Here is a 19943-nt window from a genome sequence, read left to right on the forward strand (position 1 = left end):
CCAAGAATACTTTATCCAGCAAAGCTCTCCTTCAAATTTGAGAGAGAGCTTAAATTTTTCACAGACAAACAAATGCTGAGAGAATTTGCTAACAAGAGACCTGCCCTACTGGAGATACTCAAGGGAGCCCTACAGACAGAGAAACAAAGAAAGGTCAGAGAGACTTGGAGAAAGGTTCAGTACTAAAGAGATTCAGTATGGGTACATTAAAGGATATTAATAGAGAGAGGGGAAAAATATGACAAACATAAACCAAAGGATAAGATGGCTGATGCAAGAAATGCCTTCACGGTTATAACGTTGAATGTAAATAGATTAAACTCATCAATTAAAAGATATAGATTCGCAGAATGGATCAAAAAAAATGAACCATCAATATGTTGCATACAAGAGACTCATCTTAGACACAGGGACACAAAGAAATTGAAAGTGAAAGGATGGAAAAAAATATTTCATGCAAGCTACAGCCAAAAGAAAGCAGGTGTAGCAATATTAATCTCAGATAAAATAGACTTTAAATGCAGGGACGTTTTGAGAGACAAAGAAGGCCACTACATACTAATAAAAGGGGCAATTCAACAAGAAGAAATAACAATCATAAATGTTTATGCACCCAATCAAGGTGCCACAAAATACATGAGAGAAACACTGGCAAAACTAAAGGAAGCAATTGATGTTTCCACAATAATTGTGGGAGACTTCAACACATCACTCTCTCCTATAGATAGATCAACCAGACAGAAGACCAATAAGGAAATTGAAAACCTAAACAATCTGATAAATGAATTAGATTTAACAGACATATACAGGACATTACATCCCAAATCACCAGGATACACATACTTTTCTAGTGCTCACGGAACTTTCTCCAGAATAGATCATATGCTGGGACATAAAACAAGCCTCAATAAAGTTAAAAAGATTGAAATTATTCAAAGCACATTCTCTGACCACAATGGAATACAATTAGAAGTCAATAACTATCAGAGACTTAGAAAATTCACAAATACCTGGAGGTTAAACAACACACTCCTAAACAATCAGTGGGTTAAAGAAGAAATAGCAAGAGAAATTGCTAAATATATAGAGACGAATGAAAATGAGAGCACAACATACCAAAACCTACGGGATGCAGCAAAAGCAGTGCTGAGGGGGAAATTTATAGCACTAAACGCATATATTAAAAAGGAAGAAAGAGCCAAAATCAAAGAACTAATGGATCAACTGCAGAAGCTAGAAAATGAACAGCAAACCAATCCTAAACCAAATAGAAGAAAAGAAATAACAAGGATTAAAGCAGAAATAAATGACATAGAGAACAAAAAAACAATAGAGAGGATAAATATCACCAAAAGTTGGTTCTTTGAGAAGATCAACAAGATTGACAAGCCCCTAGCTAGACTGACAAAATCAAAAAGAGAGAAGACCCATATAAACAAAATAATGAATGAAAAAGGTGACATAACTGCAGATCCTGAAGAAGTTAAAAAAATTATAAGAGTATACTATGAACAACTGTATGGCAACAAACTGGATAATGTAGAGGAAATGGACAATTTCCTGGAAACATATGAACAACCTAGACTGACCAGAGAAGAAACAGAAGACCTCAACCAACCCATCACAAGCAAAGAGAAATTTTAAAAATTATGAGGATACTATGAACAACTATATGCCAATAAACTAGACAATGTAGAGGAAATGGACAATTTCCTAGAAACACATGAACAACATAGACTGACCAGAGAAGAAATAGAAGACCAAGACAAACCAATCACAAGCAAAGAGATCCAATCAGTCATCAAAAAGCTTCCCACAAATAAAGCCCAGGGCCAGATGGCTTCACAGGGGAATTCTACCAAACTTTCCAGAAAGAACTGACACCAATCTTACTCAAACTCTTTCAAAACATTGAAGAAAATGGAACACTACCTAACTCATTTTATGAAGCTAACATCAATCTAATACCAAAACCAGGCAAAGATGCTACAAAAAAGGAAAACTACCGGCCAATCTCCCTAATGAATATAGATGCAAAAATCCTCAACAAAATACTTGCAAATCAAATCCAAAGACACATTAAAAACATCATACACCATGACCAACTGGGGTTCATTCCAGGCATGCAAGGATGGTTCAACATAAGAAAATCAATGTATTACAACACATTAACAAGTCAAAAGGGAAAAATCAATTGATCATCTCAATAGATGCTGAAAAAGCATTTGACAAAATCCAACATCCCTTTTTGATAAAAACACTTCAAAAGGTAGGAATTGAAGGAAACTTCCTCAACATGATAAAGAGCATATATGAAAAACCCACAGCCAGCATAGTACTCAATGGTGAGAGACTGAAAGCCTTCCCTCTAAGATCAGGAACAAGACAAGGATGCCCGCTGTCATCACTGTTATTCAACATTGTGCTGGAAGTGCTAGCCAGGGCAATCCGGCAAGACAAAGAAATAAAAGGCATCCAAATTGGAAAAGAAGAAGTAAAACTCTCATTGTTTGCAGACGATATGATCTCATATCTAGAAAACCCTGAGAAATCGACGATACAGCTACTAGAGCTAATAAACAAATTTAGCAAAGTAGCGGGATACAAGATTAATGCACATAAGTCAGTAATGTTTCTATATGCTAGAAATGAACAAACTGAAGAGACACTCAAGAAAAAGATACCATTTTCAATAGCAACTAAAAAAATCAAGTACCTAGGAATCAACTTAACCAAAGATGTAAAAGACCTATACAAAGAAAACTACATAACTCTACTAAAAGAAATAGAAGGGGACCTTAAAAGATGGAAAAATATTCCATGTTCATGGATAGGAAGGCTAAATGTCATTAAGATGTCAATTCTACCCAAACTCATCTACAGATTCCATGCAATCCCAATCAAAATTCCAACAACCTACTTTTCAGACTTGGAAAAGCTAGTTATCAAATTTATTTGGAAAGGGAAGATGCCTCGAATTGCTAAAGACACTCTAAAAAAGAAAAACGAAGTGGGAGGACTTACACTCCCTGACTTGAAAGCTTATTATAAAGCCACAGTTGTCAAAACAGCATGGTACTGGCACAAAGACAGACATATAGATCAATGGAATCGAATTGAGAATTCAGAGATAGACCCTCAGATCTATGGCCGACTGATCTTTGATAAGGCCCCCAAAGTCACTGAACTGAGTCATAATGGTCTTTTCAACAAATGGGGCTGAGAGAGTTGGATATCCATATCCAAAAGAATGAAAGAAGACCCCTACCTCACACCCTACACAAAAATTAACTCAAAATGGATGAAAGATCTCAATATAAAAGAAAGTACCATAAAACTCCTAGAAGATAATGTAGGAAAACATCTTCAAGACCTTGTATTAGGCGGCCACTTCCTAGACTTTACACCCAAAGCACAAGCAACAAAAGAAAAAATAGATAAATGGGAACTCCTCAAGCTTAGAAGTTTCTGCACCTCAAAGGAATTTCTCAAAAAGGTAAAGAGGCAGCCAACTCAATGGGAAAAAATTTTTGGAAACCATGTATCTGACAAAAGACTGATATCTTGCATATATAAAGAAATCCTACAACTCAATGACAGTAGTACAGACAGCCCAATTATAAAATGGGCAAAAGATATGAAAAGACAGTTCTCTGAAGAGGAAATACAAATGGCCAAGAAACACAAGAAAAATTGTTCAGCTTCACTAGCTATTAGAGAGATGCAAATTAAGACCACAATGAGATACCATCTCACACCGATTAGAATGGCTGCCATTAAACAAACAGGAAACTACAAATGCTGGAGGGGATGTGGAGAAATTGGAACTCTCATTCATTGTTGGTGGGAGTGTATAATGGTTCAGCCACTCTGGAAGTCAGTCTGGCAGTTCCTTAGAAAACTAGATATAGAGTTACCATTCGATCCAGCGATTGCACTTCTCGGTATATACCCGGAAGATCGGAAAGCAGTGACACGAACAGATATCTGCATGCCAATGTTCATAGCAGCATTATTCACAATTGCCAAGAAATGGAAACAACCCAAATGTCCTTCAACAGATCAGTGGATAAAGAAAATGTGGCATATACACACGATGGAATACTACACGGCAGTAAGAAGGAATAATCTCGTGAAACATATGACAACATGGATGAACCTTGAAGACATAATGCTGAGCAAAATAAGCCAGGCACAAAAAGAGAAATATTACATGCTACCACTAATGTGAACTTTGAAAAATGTAAAACAAATGGTTTATAATGTAGAATGTAGGGGAACTAGCAATAGAGAGCAATTAAGGAAGGGGGAACAATAATCCAAGAAGAACAGATAAGCTATTTAGTGTTCTGGGGATGCCCAGAAATGACTATGGTCTGTTAATATAGTAAGAACAAGTTCACAGAAATGTTGCTATATTAGGTAACTTTCTTGGGGTAAAGTAGGAACAGGTTGGAAGTTAAACAGTTATCTTAGGTTAGTTGTCTCTTTCTTACTCCCTTGTTATGGTCTCTTTGAAATGTTCTTTTATTGTATGTTTGTTTGTTTGTTTGTTTGTTTGTTTTTCATACAGTTGATTTAAAAAAGAAAAGCAAGGGAAAAAAATAAGTAGTGCCTCCTTGAGGAGCCTGTGGAGAATGCAGGGGTATTGGCCTACCCCACCTCGATGGTTGCTAACATGACCACAGACATAGGGGACTGGTGGTTTGATGGGTTGAGCCCTCTACCATAGGTTTTACCCTTGGGAAGACGGTTGCTGCAAAGGAGATGCTAGGCCTCCCTATAATTGTGCCTAAGAGCCTCCTCCTGAATGCCTCTTTGTTGCTCAGATGTGGCCCTCTCTCTCTATCTAAGCCAACTTGAAAGGTGAAATCACTGCCCTCCCCACTACGTGGGATCAGACACCCAGGGGAGTGAATCTCCCCGGCAACGTGGAATATGACTCCCGGGGAGGAATGTAGACCTGGCATCGTGGGACGGAGAACATCTTCTTGACCAAAAGGGGGATGTGAAAGGAGATGAAATAAGCTTCAGTGGCAGAGAGATTCCAAAAGGAGCCGAGAGGTCACTCTGGTGGGCACTCTTACGCACAATTTAGACAACCCTTTTTAGGTTCTAAAGAATTGGGGTAGCTGGTGGTGGATACCTGAAACTATCAAACTACAACCCAGAACCTATGAATCTCGAAGACAATTGTATAAAAATGTAGCTTATGAGGGGTGACAATGGGATTGGGAAAGCCATGAGGACCACACTCCATTTTGTCTAGTTTATGGATGGATGAGTAGAAAAATAGGAGAAGGAGACAAACAAACAAACAGACAAAGGTACCCAGTGTTCTTTTTTACTTCAATTGCTCTTTTTCACTTTAATTATTATTCTTGTTATTTTTGTGTGTGTGCTAATGAAGGTGTCAGGGATTGATTTAGGTGATGAATGTACAACTATGTAATGGTACTGTGAACAATCGAATGTACGATTTGTTTTGTATGACTGCGTGGTATGTGAATATATCTCAATAAAATGAAGATTAAAAAAAAAAATTTAACTCAAAGTGGATCAAAGACCTCAATATAAGAGTAGTACCATAAAATTCCTAGAAGGTAATACAGGGAAACATCTTCAGGATTTCATAATAGGAGGTAGCTTCTTAGACCTTATACCCAAAGCATAAGCAACAAAAGAAAAGACAGATAAATGGGAACTCCTCAAAATCAAAAGCTTCTGTGCCTCAAAGGACTCTGTCAGAAAGGTGAAGAGGCAGCCAACACAATGGGAGAAAATATTCGGAAACCATATATCTGATAAGGGAATGATATCCAGGATATATAAAGAAGTCGTACAACTCAACAAAAAAAGAACAAACAACAAATTATAAAATGGGCTAAAGATATGAACAGATATTTTTCCAAAGAGGAAATACAAATGGCTAAAAAGCACATGAAAAGGTACTCATCTTCATTAGGTATTAGGGAAATGCAAATCAAAACCATAATGAGACACCATCTCACAACGGTAAGAATGGCTGCCATTAAACAAACTGGAAACTACAAATGCTGGAGAGAATGTGGAGAAACTGGAACTCTTATTCATTGCTGGTAAGGATGTATAATGATACAGCCACTGTGGAAGACAGTTTGGTGGTTTCTCAAGAAATTAGATATCAAGTTACCCTATGATCCTGAAATTCCACTTCTTGGTACATAGCCAGATCTGAAAACAGTGACACGAACAGACATTTCCACACTGACGTTCATAGCCAGCACTGTTCACAATTGCCAAGAGATGGGAACAATCCAAGTGTCCGTCAACGGAAGAGTAAATAAACAAAATATAGTATATACATTCAGTGGAATGCTATGCAGCAGTTGAGAAGGAACGAGGTCCTGAAACGTCACAACATGGACAAACCTTGAAGACCTAATGCTGAATGAAATAAGTCAGACACAGAAGGAAAGATATTGGATGTTATCTCCAATATGAACTCCCTGAACAATGTAAAATCAATATCTTACAATGGAGAATATAGGGAACCTAGAGATAGACAGAAGCTACTTAAGGGGGAATGATAGCCTAATACATACAGACACATTAATGAGGGTGAACTGCAAGGTGTGGGAATGGACAGGGATGATGACTGTTCGTTAATGGGATCATAAGTGTCAGTGCAGCACTGAAGGCGAACAGGATTGAAAGGGGTTGTTTAAAGGTATGCATCCTACAGATCAGCACTGCAAATAAAAATAAGTGCTTGCATAATCCACTTCTAAGGTATGACACTGGTACAAAGAGTTAACAACGGAATGGTGTATGGGAAAAACTACCTATTGCATATTGTAGACTATATTTAATAGGAATATGTTACCAGTACCATACTCATAACTCATACTAGGGATAAATAATTAGGGGCTTTTGAGACAGTGATAAAACAAGAAAGAGGGGTAGCAACTGACACGATAGGATTTAACAAAGGATTACGAATACTGCATCTTTATATACATTTTTTTTTTAGTTTCTAGGGTACTAGAATAGCTAGAAGGAAATAACTGACAACGTGGAACTGTAACATATAACATGCTTCAAAATTTGATCTATAGCTACTTGTTAAATTATACTTTGAAAGTTATCACATTTCTGTATATTTCATAATAATAACTGAAATGGTAGAACTGTAACCCATAATATTCTTTGAAATTTGCTCTATAACTACTTGTTAAATCATACTTTCAAAGTTATCACTTTTCTGTATATATCTCTCACAATTTTAAAATGTAAAAAAAAAAAAAGAGGTAATTAATGTAAAATTTTCTTGAAATACCTGCCAACCAAGAGAGAATGTTTTCTACTTTCATAATCGTAAAACACCAGAGCCCTGAAGCTTAAACTTACTAAGGTAATGTTTGTTGACGTTATGCTGTAAGTTCTAAAAACAATGAGTCTCTTCACCTAGCAAGATGTGATTCAAGCAACTAGCTGCAAACCTTCTGTGAATTGTGACCAAGAGATGAAGATGAGGGCATAGAAAACAAAAACTGGAGTACTTCCCACGAAGAAATCTCCATAAACTTCTATTAAAGGCTTGTTAGGTTTTGTGTAAGTTTTTTTAAATTTACTTAAATGACATAGGCTACAGTTTTTCTCTACATCTTTGTAACAAAAAAGTTATTTTACTAAAAAAAAAAAATTCAGTTTTATCTTGCTGTTTCCAGCTCTTTGATACAATTTAGAAAAAAATCAATGCCAAGTCACAAAGCTTTGAGAGTTGAGAATTAAACAAGCAAAGTGATTCACCAGCATAAAGAGCTATGGCTTCCAGGCTTCTAGTGGTAGAAGGAAAGAGAGAAAAGCAGATTTTTCAGAATCAGCTGAAGAGGCAGAGAAAGGGGAGGGCGAGCAAGGGGAGACCTGACACCACAGAGCTTCCCCCAGCCAGTGCCCACCAGCAGGCCCCAGGCTGCAAGGGCTCCACTGACGCCCCGGGAGGCTGCCAGGCTCCCAGCACCCCGATCGCGGCGAGACCCGAGGCACAGGCGGGTCCCGACCCTGCCAGCCGGGCTGCAGAGACGGCCTGCGCCCACTCACAGAGGCGCCCGCTCACACAGGGTCGAGCTCAGCCCCCGGCTCAGGCAACGGTGCTGAAGCCCCCCATGCCCTGTGAGCCCCACTGCTTTCCTGTTCCTGGGAGTGGGTGGTTTTATAATGGAAGTATCTTAATTACATCTTCATAGGTCTTTCTTCCCAATTTACCCCTCAGATAAATTCCTTTATGTATAACTGCTGGATCAAACAGTACGTGTATTAAAATGGACACATCTCACTAACTTACTCTAGAGAAGGTTCATCTGTTTAAACCTCTACTCTCAGGCTATGACACTATCCGCTTCTCCACATCTAAAAAACAACACCCTGACACTGAAAGGTTCCGAAATGCAGCAGTCAGCTCCCCATCCCCTCTCACCTGCTGCCAATTTCCGTCTTACCCACTTCACCCCACGGAGCATGAAGCCCACCTGGTTTTCCTCGAAACTAGACAAAAAGAAGGAAAATGGGCCATGGGGAAAGCCCTGACAGGCAGTCAGCTCAGGCAGGCATGCTGGATCGGACAAGGCGTCACTTGTATTCCCAGGTAGGTCAGCGTGTCTTCCGTCCGGGACCCGCGTCGCCCAGCAGGCACTCGGACCGCTCCGCTGCCTTCAGTCGCGAGGCTCGCTCTCCCGGCCTCCCTTTCAGCTCTGCCGTCCCTCACCTGCCCGAGGAGCCTCCGGGGCCAGAGCTCACGTCCGGGACAGGGAAAGGCAGGCACTCTGCAGGCTGCTGAGCACCTGCACCGAACACAGGTTCCACTGGAACCTCTGTGCTGGTTTGAAGCTGTGTGTGCCCCAGAAAAGGCCACGTGCTTTTAATCCATCCCTGCGGGTGGGACCTTTTGGTTAGATTGTTTCAATTTGAGATGTGACCCATCCCATTCAAGGTGGGTCTTAATTCTTTTAGTAAGGTCCTTTATGAAAGGATAAAGGACAGAAAAACCTGAGAGAACTCAGAGAGAAAAGCCCCAGAGAAGCTAAGAAAAGACCCACAGAGGAAGCCACTGGAACCAGGAGCTGAAAGCAACGAAACCTGGGAGCACAGGACCAGCAGACACCATCCCCGGATACCAGCAGCCTGTCTTCAGAGTCCAGGTGTCATCTGCTGGTGCCTTAATTGGGACATTTTCATGGCCTAAGAACTGAAATTTGTAAGCTAACATATCCCCTTTGTAAAAACCACTCCATCGCGGGTATATTACACTCCAGCAGCTCTAGCAAACCAAAACACTGTCATCCGTAACCACTGGATATAACACCCTATGCAAACTTGCAGTTCTTCACACACCTTCCCTTGTTCAGATCATGCTGGGTGAACCTTTTGTACGGGATACCCTAGGGTGTATGTGTAGATCCAAGTCCTTGGTGAGAGCACGCCACTGCTGGCAGAAACGTGGCAGCGCCCTGAGCACAGCCTTGGGCAGCTTTCGAGCGGGCCTTCCCTGGAGAGGAGCAATTCTGCACCAACAGCTCCCACAAGCCACTGCCAGGGAGGGAGAAAGCACAAACGGGGTGTGCAAGACACCAGACCTACTCCTTGGAGGGAGGGGGACGCTGCTATGGCCCTGCGCCACCCAGAAGAGGTGCTACCGCAGCTCCGTACCCCAATCACACAGGCTCCAAATAAGGCCCCAGGGTCCCACTGAAGACAGCGCAGTTGAAAGCACACATCTAGGACAGACCCCTGCGATGCAGGCATGAGGCCTCCCCCACGGTTTAGGGACACGAACCACTCAAACAAGAAAAGGAACGAGGCCAAGTCTTCTGCCTGTTCTGCTGTGGAGGTGCAGATGCCAGAAACAGGGCAGCTCAGTAACCCTTTCCATGCAGATCCTGCGTGCGCAGTTGGGTTTCCTCATTTCACCATCAGTAAGGCCCAAGTGCTCATGCAAAACATGGAGATGTGAGTAACCACAAATGCACACGTATTAATTTAATACATGTCAAGCTCAGGGGCAGCCGTCCCAGGGGAGCCGAGCAGGGAGAGAGCACGCACATGCAGAGGCAACACCTGAGGACAAGGAAAGACTTCTCTGGAACTGGGGATTTTAGCTGATTGTCTAATTTATTTAGAGTAAGTAATTCTGAATTTGTTGTCAACTTCTCATCAATTAGGAATCAGTGCTGGTATACCTAACAATTCAACTTTGAAACCAATTGCTACAACTCCTCTTCAAGCTTCTGATCAGTTTAAGTAAAATGTATCCTAAGATTTGCAAGGCAAGCTTTTTAAAACCAGTATGTAACTACTTATCTGCATAAAGCAGAATTGTCCTGATTCAGTACACAACCTAAACGAAATGAACATCAATTAGGTGCACAGAAGACTACACCTGTGATGCTCAGGGACCCCACAGGCTGCCCCAGCCTTACACAGCACTCAGTGCGTGTGCCGGCCACCGAGCCTCAAGTCACACACCCCATATAGCCATCACCTCATTTTATAGTCCCTGAGAAGTGGGGGCACCTGCCCAAGGCCACACAGCACCCTGGTAAGGGCTTGAATCTATACAGACTATCTATGTAGTTTGGTCCAGAGTCTGAGCTCTTAACTGTAGAACTCCACTGCCCTTCCATAATAAATTAAGGCCACAGATCCCCGCTTACAAAATAAATTCCTAGATAGGATGTAACACTGTTTCATATACTAGAGTTGTACCTAAGATTTCACTTGAAAAAGGGATTCCATTGAAAAAAAAAAAACACCCTGAAAATCCCTGTTGTAGGATATTAGTTGCTAAAATATGCAGGAGCTATTTAGACAGAGGCCAGGGTGCCACCCACTCCACAGTGATTTCCTCTTACAGATGAAGTGTGGATCTAGCATCAGAAAGTATAATATGTGCACCAAATAGAAATCTAAACCACACTGCAGGAAGGAGACTTGTTTCCCATCTCTGTGATCTATTAGCTGTCTGTTCATCAGCTTGACGCTGCCAGCAGGTATACTGCAGAAAAAATCTAAGGGCTAAGAAAAACACCTAGGAGGAAAAACCAAACCAAAACATTTCTATCCATAAATTTAGTTTTTTTTCCTGCTAAATGGGCAAGGGACCACCATTATTTTATTTTGCCAACAGAGTCCCCAATTTCAACATTTAAAAACTTATATTCCATGAAAACATAGTTGAAGACATTGAGATGAACAGAAGCAACTATAATTCATTAGCACAAATGATATTTTCTAAGTGTTGGTCATTTACAAAGAGTAAATGTCCCAATATGCTGTAATTAAAATCATTTGAGTTCTACACAATTTTACTTTTCATAGGAAAGGAGCAGGGAACACGCCTGTTCTCCAGGCATGGCTTTCTGGAGCTGAAAGCTGACAGGTGGCTGCACCCCGGTGCACAGGCCCCAGACCCCGGCCCCAGAGAGGCTCAACCAATGGCGGCAGACGGCTGCACTCAGGTCTGCAGAGGGGCCTGAGCCATGCCCTTCTCTCAAAAGCACCCCCTCCCGAGGGCCGGAAATGCCACGTGTTCCTTACCTTGTTTCTCTTTTTCTTTCAGAGGATCGGTATTATAGACTCGGAATCCATTTTCCATCCCACATGCAAAGCATCCTAAGGCAGAGAGGGTAAGAGAGAAGAGAGACACGTCAACCTGCTTGCGGGGACGTCGGACAAACGCAGGCCTGGAGCGGGCAGAAGCCAGGGGCCTGAGGAGAGTGGACCCCTGGCCACACCTCTGTGGTGCACACGATGTCACAGCTCCCCTCACGGAAATGCTATTGGAGGACATATGCTTCCCAGCGTTTCACCTTCCAGCTCCTCGGAGCCCTTCAAGCTCAGGCCGAGGAGCCACTGTGTGCCCCCACCAGTGTGCGCCCACCCATGCTCAGCCACCCCTGAACCACATCCTGTGCCAGGAACAAAGCAGGCGGTCACAGTGGGGTCGGCATCCCAGGGCAGGGCAAGGACATGGCCGGGGTGAGGGCATGGGAGGACAGCCCCAGACTCCTCCCAACTTCCCTTGCATCACCCTCAGGCCTTAAACCCAGCCATGGTCTCCAAGTCACGGACAAGGCACAGCCAGGAGCTCAACACAGCACTCGGTTTCAAGATGGTGCTAACCCAGAGGCGCAGACGCATTTGCCATCATGCAACCCAAGACTATGTTAACCTCCTGAAAAGCCAAACCCAGCTGCTGGTTCACATGAATCTTGAGGCGAGGAAGAAAACAAAACACTTCAGTTCTTTTTCACGTGAAACGCTGCAAAGCCTGGTCTCTCACGGCAACCACATCACTGTTACGAATGCCAGGGCCAAAAGCCCTTTAGAACTCCATTAGAGATAATGTGGAGAGACGTGTACCTGTTCCGTTGGCAGGGAAGTAGAACGGTGCAGCCCAGCTGGAGGGCAGTGTGGTGGTTCCACAGGAGGCCAAGAACAGGGTTGCTATATGGTCCTGCAGCACTCTTACTGGGTGTATACTTGGAGGAACTGAGAGCAGGGACACAAATGGACATTTGCATGTTGGGATTTATGGCGGCAGTATTCAAGATCTGCAATGGATGGAGGCGGCCTGAGGGTACACCGACTGATGAACGGAAGGGTGAAATGCAGTGTATACCTACAATGGAATATTGAGCGGTTGCAAGAAGAAATGAGGTTGTGAGGTATGCAACTAGGTGAACGGACTTTGAGGACCATATGTTGAGTGAAATAAGCCAGAAACAAAAACACTAATATTATAATGCCTCACTAATATGGACTAAATATAACGTGTAAACCCTGAGAATTGAATCTGAGAGCACAGGTTACAAGGGGAAGGCTTATTGTAAGGTTTCTAGGTTGTAAGCTCTTACAGCAGTTACATCTACTCCCGAGTTGTTAAAGTTATTTCTAAATTATGAGATGCTGAGCTCTTGTGTATAACCTGGTCAGTCCCTGGAACTTCGGGTATCTGTGTGACACTTGAAACTCAGAGCTAGAGTTCGGCAGCTAGGAAAATCAGTATTACCCCATACAGCAAATGTTAAAAAAAAAACCTGAAAAAGAGTTAAAACTTTATAGAGATATGAATGAAGCTGATCTGGTCAGGACTAAGGCAAATTAGACTAAAGAGAAAAGGATGATACTGACTGTGTTTTAAAACCTCAATTTCTGTGTGAGACCAAAGGAAGAGATGTTTATTTGGTGCAAAATTTATATCTTCTGTAGCACACTATTTAATTTAACCTTGTATAGTGTATTAGGGTTCTCTAGGGAAACAGAATCAACAAGACATATCTATAAATATAAGATTTTATACTGTCTCACACAACTGTGGGTATGCACAAGTCCAAATTCCATAGGGCAGGCAGCGAACTGTCAACTCCAATGAAGGTGTTCGATGAACTCCTCAGGAAACACTTCACTGGCTAGCCAAAGCAGCAGCGAAGATCCTCTAACATTCTCACTTAAAAGTTTTCAACTGATTGGATTAAATCCAGCCAACTGAATTCTCTCATTGCAGAAGACAAGCTCTTCATTGATATAATCAGTTACAGCTGCAGCCAGTTGACTGATGATTTAATAAATCAGCCACAAATGTCCTTGCATTAATGGTTAGGCCAGTGCTTGCTTGACCAGACACCTGGACACCATTACCTGGCCAAGATGACACATGAACCTAACCATCACATATGGTCAGTTTATTAGAATACCATAACTACATGGAATCCTGAATAAGGAGTGAGATTTTGTTGGTTTTTACAGCATAGTGTGATACCCCAATTTATCCCAGAGTACTTTGGACAGAGAATTAAAAAGTATTTGCAAAACCCCCTTGAAGCACTGGGGAAAAATATGGAAATATTAAACTTCCCCACCTGGGAAATTCCTGATATTCTCACAAACATTGGGGACTACCAATTTAATAGGCCAAGCCCTCAATCTTAAGGCTTGCAGTTATGAAGTTCATTACTGCAAGGGAGAGGCTAAGCGTACTTATAATTTTGCCTAAGGGTCACCCCCAGAGAACCTCTTTCATTGCTCAGATGTGGCCTGTCTCTCTCTAAGCCAACTCTGCAGGCGAATTCACTGCCCTCCCCGCTATGTGGAATCTGAACTCCCAGGGGTGTAAATCTCCCTGGCAATGTGGGACATGATTTCCAGGAATGAGCCTGAACCTGGAATCATGGGGTTGAGAAAGCTTTCTTGACCAAAAAGGGGAAGAGAAATGAAACAAAATAAAGTTTCAGTGGCTGAGAGATTTCAAATGGAGTCAAGAGGCTATTCTGGAAGTTACTCTTACACCTTATATAGATATTCCTTTGTAGTTTTTAGTGTATTGGAATAGCTAGAAGGAATACCTGAAACTACTGAATTGCAACCCAGTAGACTTTATTCTTGATGATGACTGTATAACTATATAGCTCTTAAGGTGTGACTGTGTAATTGCAAAAACCTTGCAACTGATAGTCCCTTTATCCAGTGTATGGACAGCTGAGTAAGAAAACAAAGACAAAAAATAAATAAATAATAGGGGGAATAAGGGTATGGGATATTTGGGGTGTTCTTTTTTAAATTTTATTCTTTTTTTTTTAGAGTAATGAAATGTTCAAAAATTGGTTGTGGTGATGAATGCACAACTGTGAACAACTGTACACTTTGGATGAGTATCTGGTATGTGAATAGATCTCAATAACACTGCACCCAAAAAACCCAACTATGCCATTTTGAATGTATTATGTACCCCCAAATGCCATTATCTTAATAAAACTTTTTTTCCCATAGAGAAACGTGGCTCAATGGCTGGTAACTGCACATACCCCCAGAGCAGCTGCAACTGCAGAAGCTCCCACTCGGGGACATGGCATCAGGATCACTGAAGTGCCCTCACTCAAGCACTCTCACCCCTAAACTGGAGAACGACCACTGAACTGGACCAAGGGACGTCACCTAAGTCTTGCTACCGTCAAGGCAAGCTTGTACCCAGAGAAGGTGTGTCTACTTCAACACCACTGCTGTCCGGAGGAATAAGAAAAGAGGTGGGCAACCCACTGAGTTCTGAAAACCGTGGCACAAATTAGCTTTGGAAGGAGACAAATGAAAACTCTGAACAATTAAAAACAATGGGTAAACGTCCTTTTAAAAATTATTTCTAAGCCTGAAGTTGCAATGAGAGTGTTAAAAATGCTAAGGGAGTAAAAATTAAAATCTGTTTATGTAATAACGAAATGTAATAAACTCAGTCACCTGGCATGAAGAGTACTGACCTAAGTGCAACCTGAAACTTAAGTGTGAAAACCTATTTCTTAAGGAGTTGTCATATCATTACTAATTCCTTAAGGGTTCTCAACTATTAGCACAACATATTTACAAACCTACTGGCTGGCCTTCTTCTGCTAATCAAAATCTAAAATGTTCAGCCACTTGTGGCCAAGGCTCAACACCTTGCCCCAGACACTTATATGCCCCTCTGTGCTCGGTGGAGGCCCACTCCAGACGACTCTCCTCTGACACCCTTCCCAACCCTCCCCACTGCCACAAAGTCTTGGTCAAACCACCACCTCCTCCAGGAAGACTACTGAGACCTCAAAGGCCCCAAGTAAACTTGCCCTCCCCCAACTTAATGAAAACTTCCTATACATCTCTTACCTACAAGCAACACCTGGGGCAGGTTCTGATTATAGCCAGTGTATGCCTCAAAGCCCAAGAAGGGGCTCACATTGAGCATAAATACAAGCCAACTGTGAGAGATAATTATTGCATCATCTATTTTAAATTGTCCTTACAAATATGGAATCATATAGCACTTGCTGATTCTCTTCAAAACTAACAATTCCAAAGCCAATGTTGGAACTCCATCCCTGAATAACAGCGATTATGCCTTTGCTCCAAAACGGTGAAGTTTAGCAATCAACACTTAAAATCTGAGGTGGAGAGAGAACTACCAAAATCCCGTTCTCTCCCGGCAGCGTCCACAGCGTCGGGCTGGAACCCTCTGAGCCCAGACCCCCGCACCGGGCAGGCCCAGGCTGGGAGAGGCGGAGGATGGCGCTCCGCGGAGCCCACGAGCCACACGACCTGCTTCTAACAGAGATCACGGATTTCAATCATTTCTTGACAAGCGCTGGACTCAAAAATGTGAAAAATACGATTTCCCTCAGAAACACGCAACAGTCAGGGCTTAAAAAGTCCTTTTATTCCACGCGAAACAACAAGAAAAAAAAGCCCTGGAAGGTGGAGGGGTGTTTTCCGTGCCATTTTCTGATTAAAACCAACAGAAACTGTGAAGACCGACGCTTGGCCTGCAAGAATCATCTGTAAAAAGTACAGTTACGTAGCTTAAAAGAACGAAACGTTTTTCAAAACAGCTACAGCTTATTCGCTGAAGATACCAAATGATGGGCAGGAAAAAGGGAGTTTCGAGACCGACCGTAAAATTTAAGCAGGTGGAACACGAGCCCGCCAGAGCCGGAGTGGGTGTGGCGGCTGGGGGGCGCCGAGGGGGGCCCGGACCCCGCGCTCCCGCCACGGCCCCAGGTCCCGGCCTCGCACCCGGACCGCGCGAGAAGGGGGCGCCGTGAAGGGGGTGGCCCGGGCAGACCCTGGCGGGCAAAGTGCTCCAGGCTGGGCAGGCCCAGCGGGCAGGGGCGTCGCGCGGGGAGGCCGGCCGGGGCGGGGGACGTCAGGGGCCCTCACCGTGGTCCTGGTTGAAGCCGGCGTAGAGCAGCCCGTTGCCGTGGGGGTTGCACGGCAGGAGGTTCATGGCGCCGCCGTCGTCCGCCCGCCGTTCAGCGCCGCATGCCGCTCGGGAAAGCAGGACGGTCGGGTCCACTCGGGCCGGCGCCGGGGCCACCGCGGCCGGAAGCGCTGGCTGGACGTGCGGCGCGCGCAGCCAGGAGAGCCGAGCACCGAGCGCACACACCCGGCGCAGGGGGAAGGGTGGAGCGCCGAGCCCATCCCCCGGGCAGGCGGGGCAGAGCGCCGAGCGCATCCACCGGCAGGAGGGCAGATCGCCGAGCGCATCCACCGGCAGGCGGGCAGATGGCTGAGCGCATCCTCCGCGCGTGGCAACAGCAGAGCTGCAGAGCAGGAAAGAGCCGAAGGTCAGAGAGGTGGCTCGGCCGTCGCTCCTCACATCAGGCAGGGTCCAGAGCCCCCGGCTGGCCCGCTCCCTCCCCGTCAGAGGAGCTGTCCCACAGGTCCCTTTGGACCGGCCGCGAAGGATGAGCCCCTGTGCCCTCCTCTGCCATTTGCCCGCCCTGGGCCCGCGGGGGGCTCCCTCCGTGTCCTCAGCACTGGGGCGGCGTCTTTTGGGGACGCAGACAGCGCGGCCGGTCTCTGATTTCCCTGGGCGGCCCCCCTCGCCTCGCGTTGGCGCACCACCCTCCAGGGCTGCGAGGGCTGGGTGGGGGTCAGCAGGGCGCTCCCCACCACCACCTCGACTGTATCCCAGCCAGGAGGCTCGGCGCTGCCGCACCCATCGGATGGGTTGGGGGGTGACCCGGAAAAGGATGTTCACCCAGAGGCTGAGAATGCGGCCTTACTTGGAAAAAGCATAATTAGTTAAGACGCTCCAGGCAAGATCAGCCTGGGTTACCTGGACGGGCCCTAAATGCAAGGACAAGTGCAAGAGAGGAGGAAGGGGGGGTGGAGGGAAGTCGATGTGGACACAAGCAGACATTGGGGTGATGCGTCTGCAAGCCAAGAGCTTCAGGCACACACCAGGAGCTGGGAGCTGGTGAGGTGCCTCCAGAGGGAACCAACACGTCAGCACCCTGATTTCCTACTTGTGGCCTCCAGAACTGCAAGAGAGTACAGTTGTGCTGTTTTAAGCCACTGTGTCTGGGGTACTTTGTTACTGCAGCCGGAGGAGACGACTGCAGGATGCACAGGGCTTCAGAGGTGGCCTTTCCGCTTCTTAGTTCTGCTTCTTCAGGTGCTGGGTGGCAGGTTCACATTATTATTATTTTAAATGTATACATTATGTGTGCTCTGTTATGTACAGGATAGATTTACAAAGAAAAAGATTAGAAAAACTTAAAAGTGCCGTCCATTATCCCCACTTCCAAAGTGGAACGTGGAGCAAGGAGTCAGCAAACCCGACTGTGCCCACTGGCAGCTGTGTTCCCTGGTGGGCTTTGGCCAGTGGCTTGGACAGCCCCCCTGGTCTGCTGCAGAGCCAGAGCACGGCTCTTCCAGGAGGGGGAAGGTGTGAGCAGCAGCAGTGGCTTTGAGTCAAGGTGGAATTTGGGATTCTTCTTTTTGCTTCCATGATCTTCCTCTCCACCATGACCCGTAAGCATCTGTGCTCAGGGAAGGTTCCTTTGTTACAGTGGGAAAGAAAAGCAAAAGAAACAGTGTTCAGTACAAATATAAAAAAGTTCTTTCATAAACTAGAGCAGATGTACAACACTATTACAAGGAGTTAATAGAGGGGTACATGTACCTATGGACTATAGTTAACAGTAATATTTTATATCTCTTTCCTCAACAGTAACAAATGTACCATACCAACACAATGGGTCAATAATATGGGGGGCGTAGATAAGGAGTATGGGAGGATTAGGGTTTTCTTTTTTGTTTTTATTTTTTTTCTGGTGTAATGAAAATGTTCCAAATCTGATCACGGAGCTTTATGCACAACCATGTGATGATACTATGAACCAGTGATTGTGTACTTCTGATGACGTCTATGCTGCGTGCACGTATCTCAATAAAAGTGCATTAAAAAAAGAAAGACAGTGTTCGGTTCTTGAGTTCTGGGTTGAGGCAGAGCAGGGACAGTAGTATTACAAGCCAAAACCGTGATTTGCAGCAGCCAGCCTTCTTTGAGAGAAAAGTGAGTGAGAATCCAAAGATCCAAGCCCTAAGAAAGAGACCTAATTATAAATGTGGGAGGAAACAGAATCAGTGTGAGATCTCCAACCCCTCCACGCCCCACCCCCTGCTCACCACACACACACACCCCGCCCATCAAGCTGGGATGGAGGGAAGTCCATCCCCAAAAAGCTGCAGCACCTTTCGCCCTCCAGCTGTCCTTATACGGCTGAAACAGAGCTGCGTTTCTGTCCCCTTAATATGAGTGGCTACAATTTTACAATTCTCCAGCAAAGGGAAGCCTCAGCATCTCAGGCTCCTTTGGCAAAACAAACATTATCAAGCCTGTAACTGACATTTTTTCCAGATTCAGTATTTGCCTAACTAATCCCTCATCAAAGTCGTCATAAGCTCTCTGTCTAGGAAATTATCCTGCATTGCAGTAATTTTCACAGGGCAATTGAAAACATAACTGTGCATAATATAGTCTGAATCTAGACATTTGAAAACATCTGAGAAATAATTAGTCCCTTATGTTCATAAGCTGTATGGGTTATGCCAGCAGAGAAGGCTGCAGAAAAAAACGATGGCTGGTGACAAAGTTTGAGAGGAGTTTTCCCTAGGGTTCAATTTACATTCCAATTCACCACCAAAACGTGGGTGTAGTCCCACTTAGTATGTTCCGAATTGGGGTTTATTTGTTTTTATTTCACAGAACCACCGGTGTGATTTGCTATAGCACTTTTTCCCATGAAATGGAACTTACTTTGTTGTCTGAGTTCCCTGGGGCTGCCGTCACAAACGACACAAACTCGGAGCTTGACCCAACAGGCAGGCCTCCTTTCCGCATCTGTGTGTCTCCAGTCCCCTCTCCTTAAAAGGACACTGGTCATCGGATTTGGACTCACCCTAAATCCAGGGTGACCTCGTCTCAATCCTTAGTCACATCTGCAAAGATCCATTTCCAGAGCAGGTCCCGTTGGCACCAGGGCTGAGCACCTGAGTGTATTCTCATGGGACCCGACTCGATCCCCTGCATGGCTCCTTCCAGAACCCCCTGCAGTTCGGCAGGTCCACACCTGAGGCACCAGCCTCTCCCACCTCAT

The 19943-nt window shown here is 44.3% G+C and overlaps 1 protein-coding gene across 1 annotated transcript in view; it reads right to left on the reverse strand.

Moving 5' to 3' along the window:
* The window catches only part of WDR45B (WD repeat domain 45B), a 53284-nt gene extending 33561 nt beyond the window's left edge, over positions 1-19723 (reverse strand). Inside the window, exons 1-3 of the mRNA XM_037808686.1 lie at positions 19604-19723; positions 16717-18342; positions 11575-11649 (exon numbers count right to left, since the gene is read on the reverse strand). Of these exons, the coding sequence (XP_037664614.1) occupies positions 11575-11649; positions 16717-17011 (370 nt within the window). The 5' untranslated portion in view covers positions 17012-18342; positions 19604-19723. The remainder of the gene's footprint in view (positions 1-11574; positions 11650-16716; positions 18343-19603) is intronic.
* Positions 19724-19943: the final 220 nt, after the last annotated feature.

Source organism: Choloepus didactylus, chromosome 18 (genome assembly GCF_015220235.1).
Source record: "Choloepus didactylus isolate mChoDid1 chromosome 18, mChoDid1.pri, whole genome shotgun sequence".
Lineage (NCBI taxonomy): Eukaryota > Metazoa > Chordata > Mammalia > Pilosa > Megalonychidae > Choloepus > Choloepus didactylus.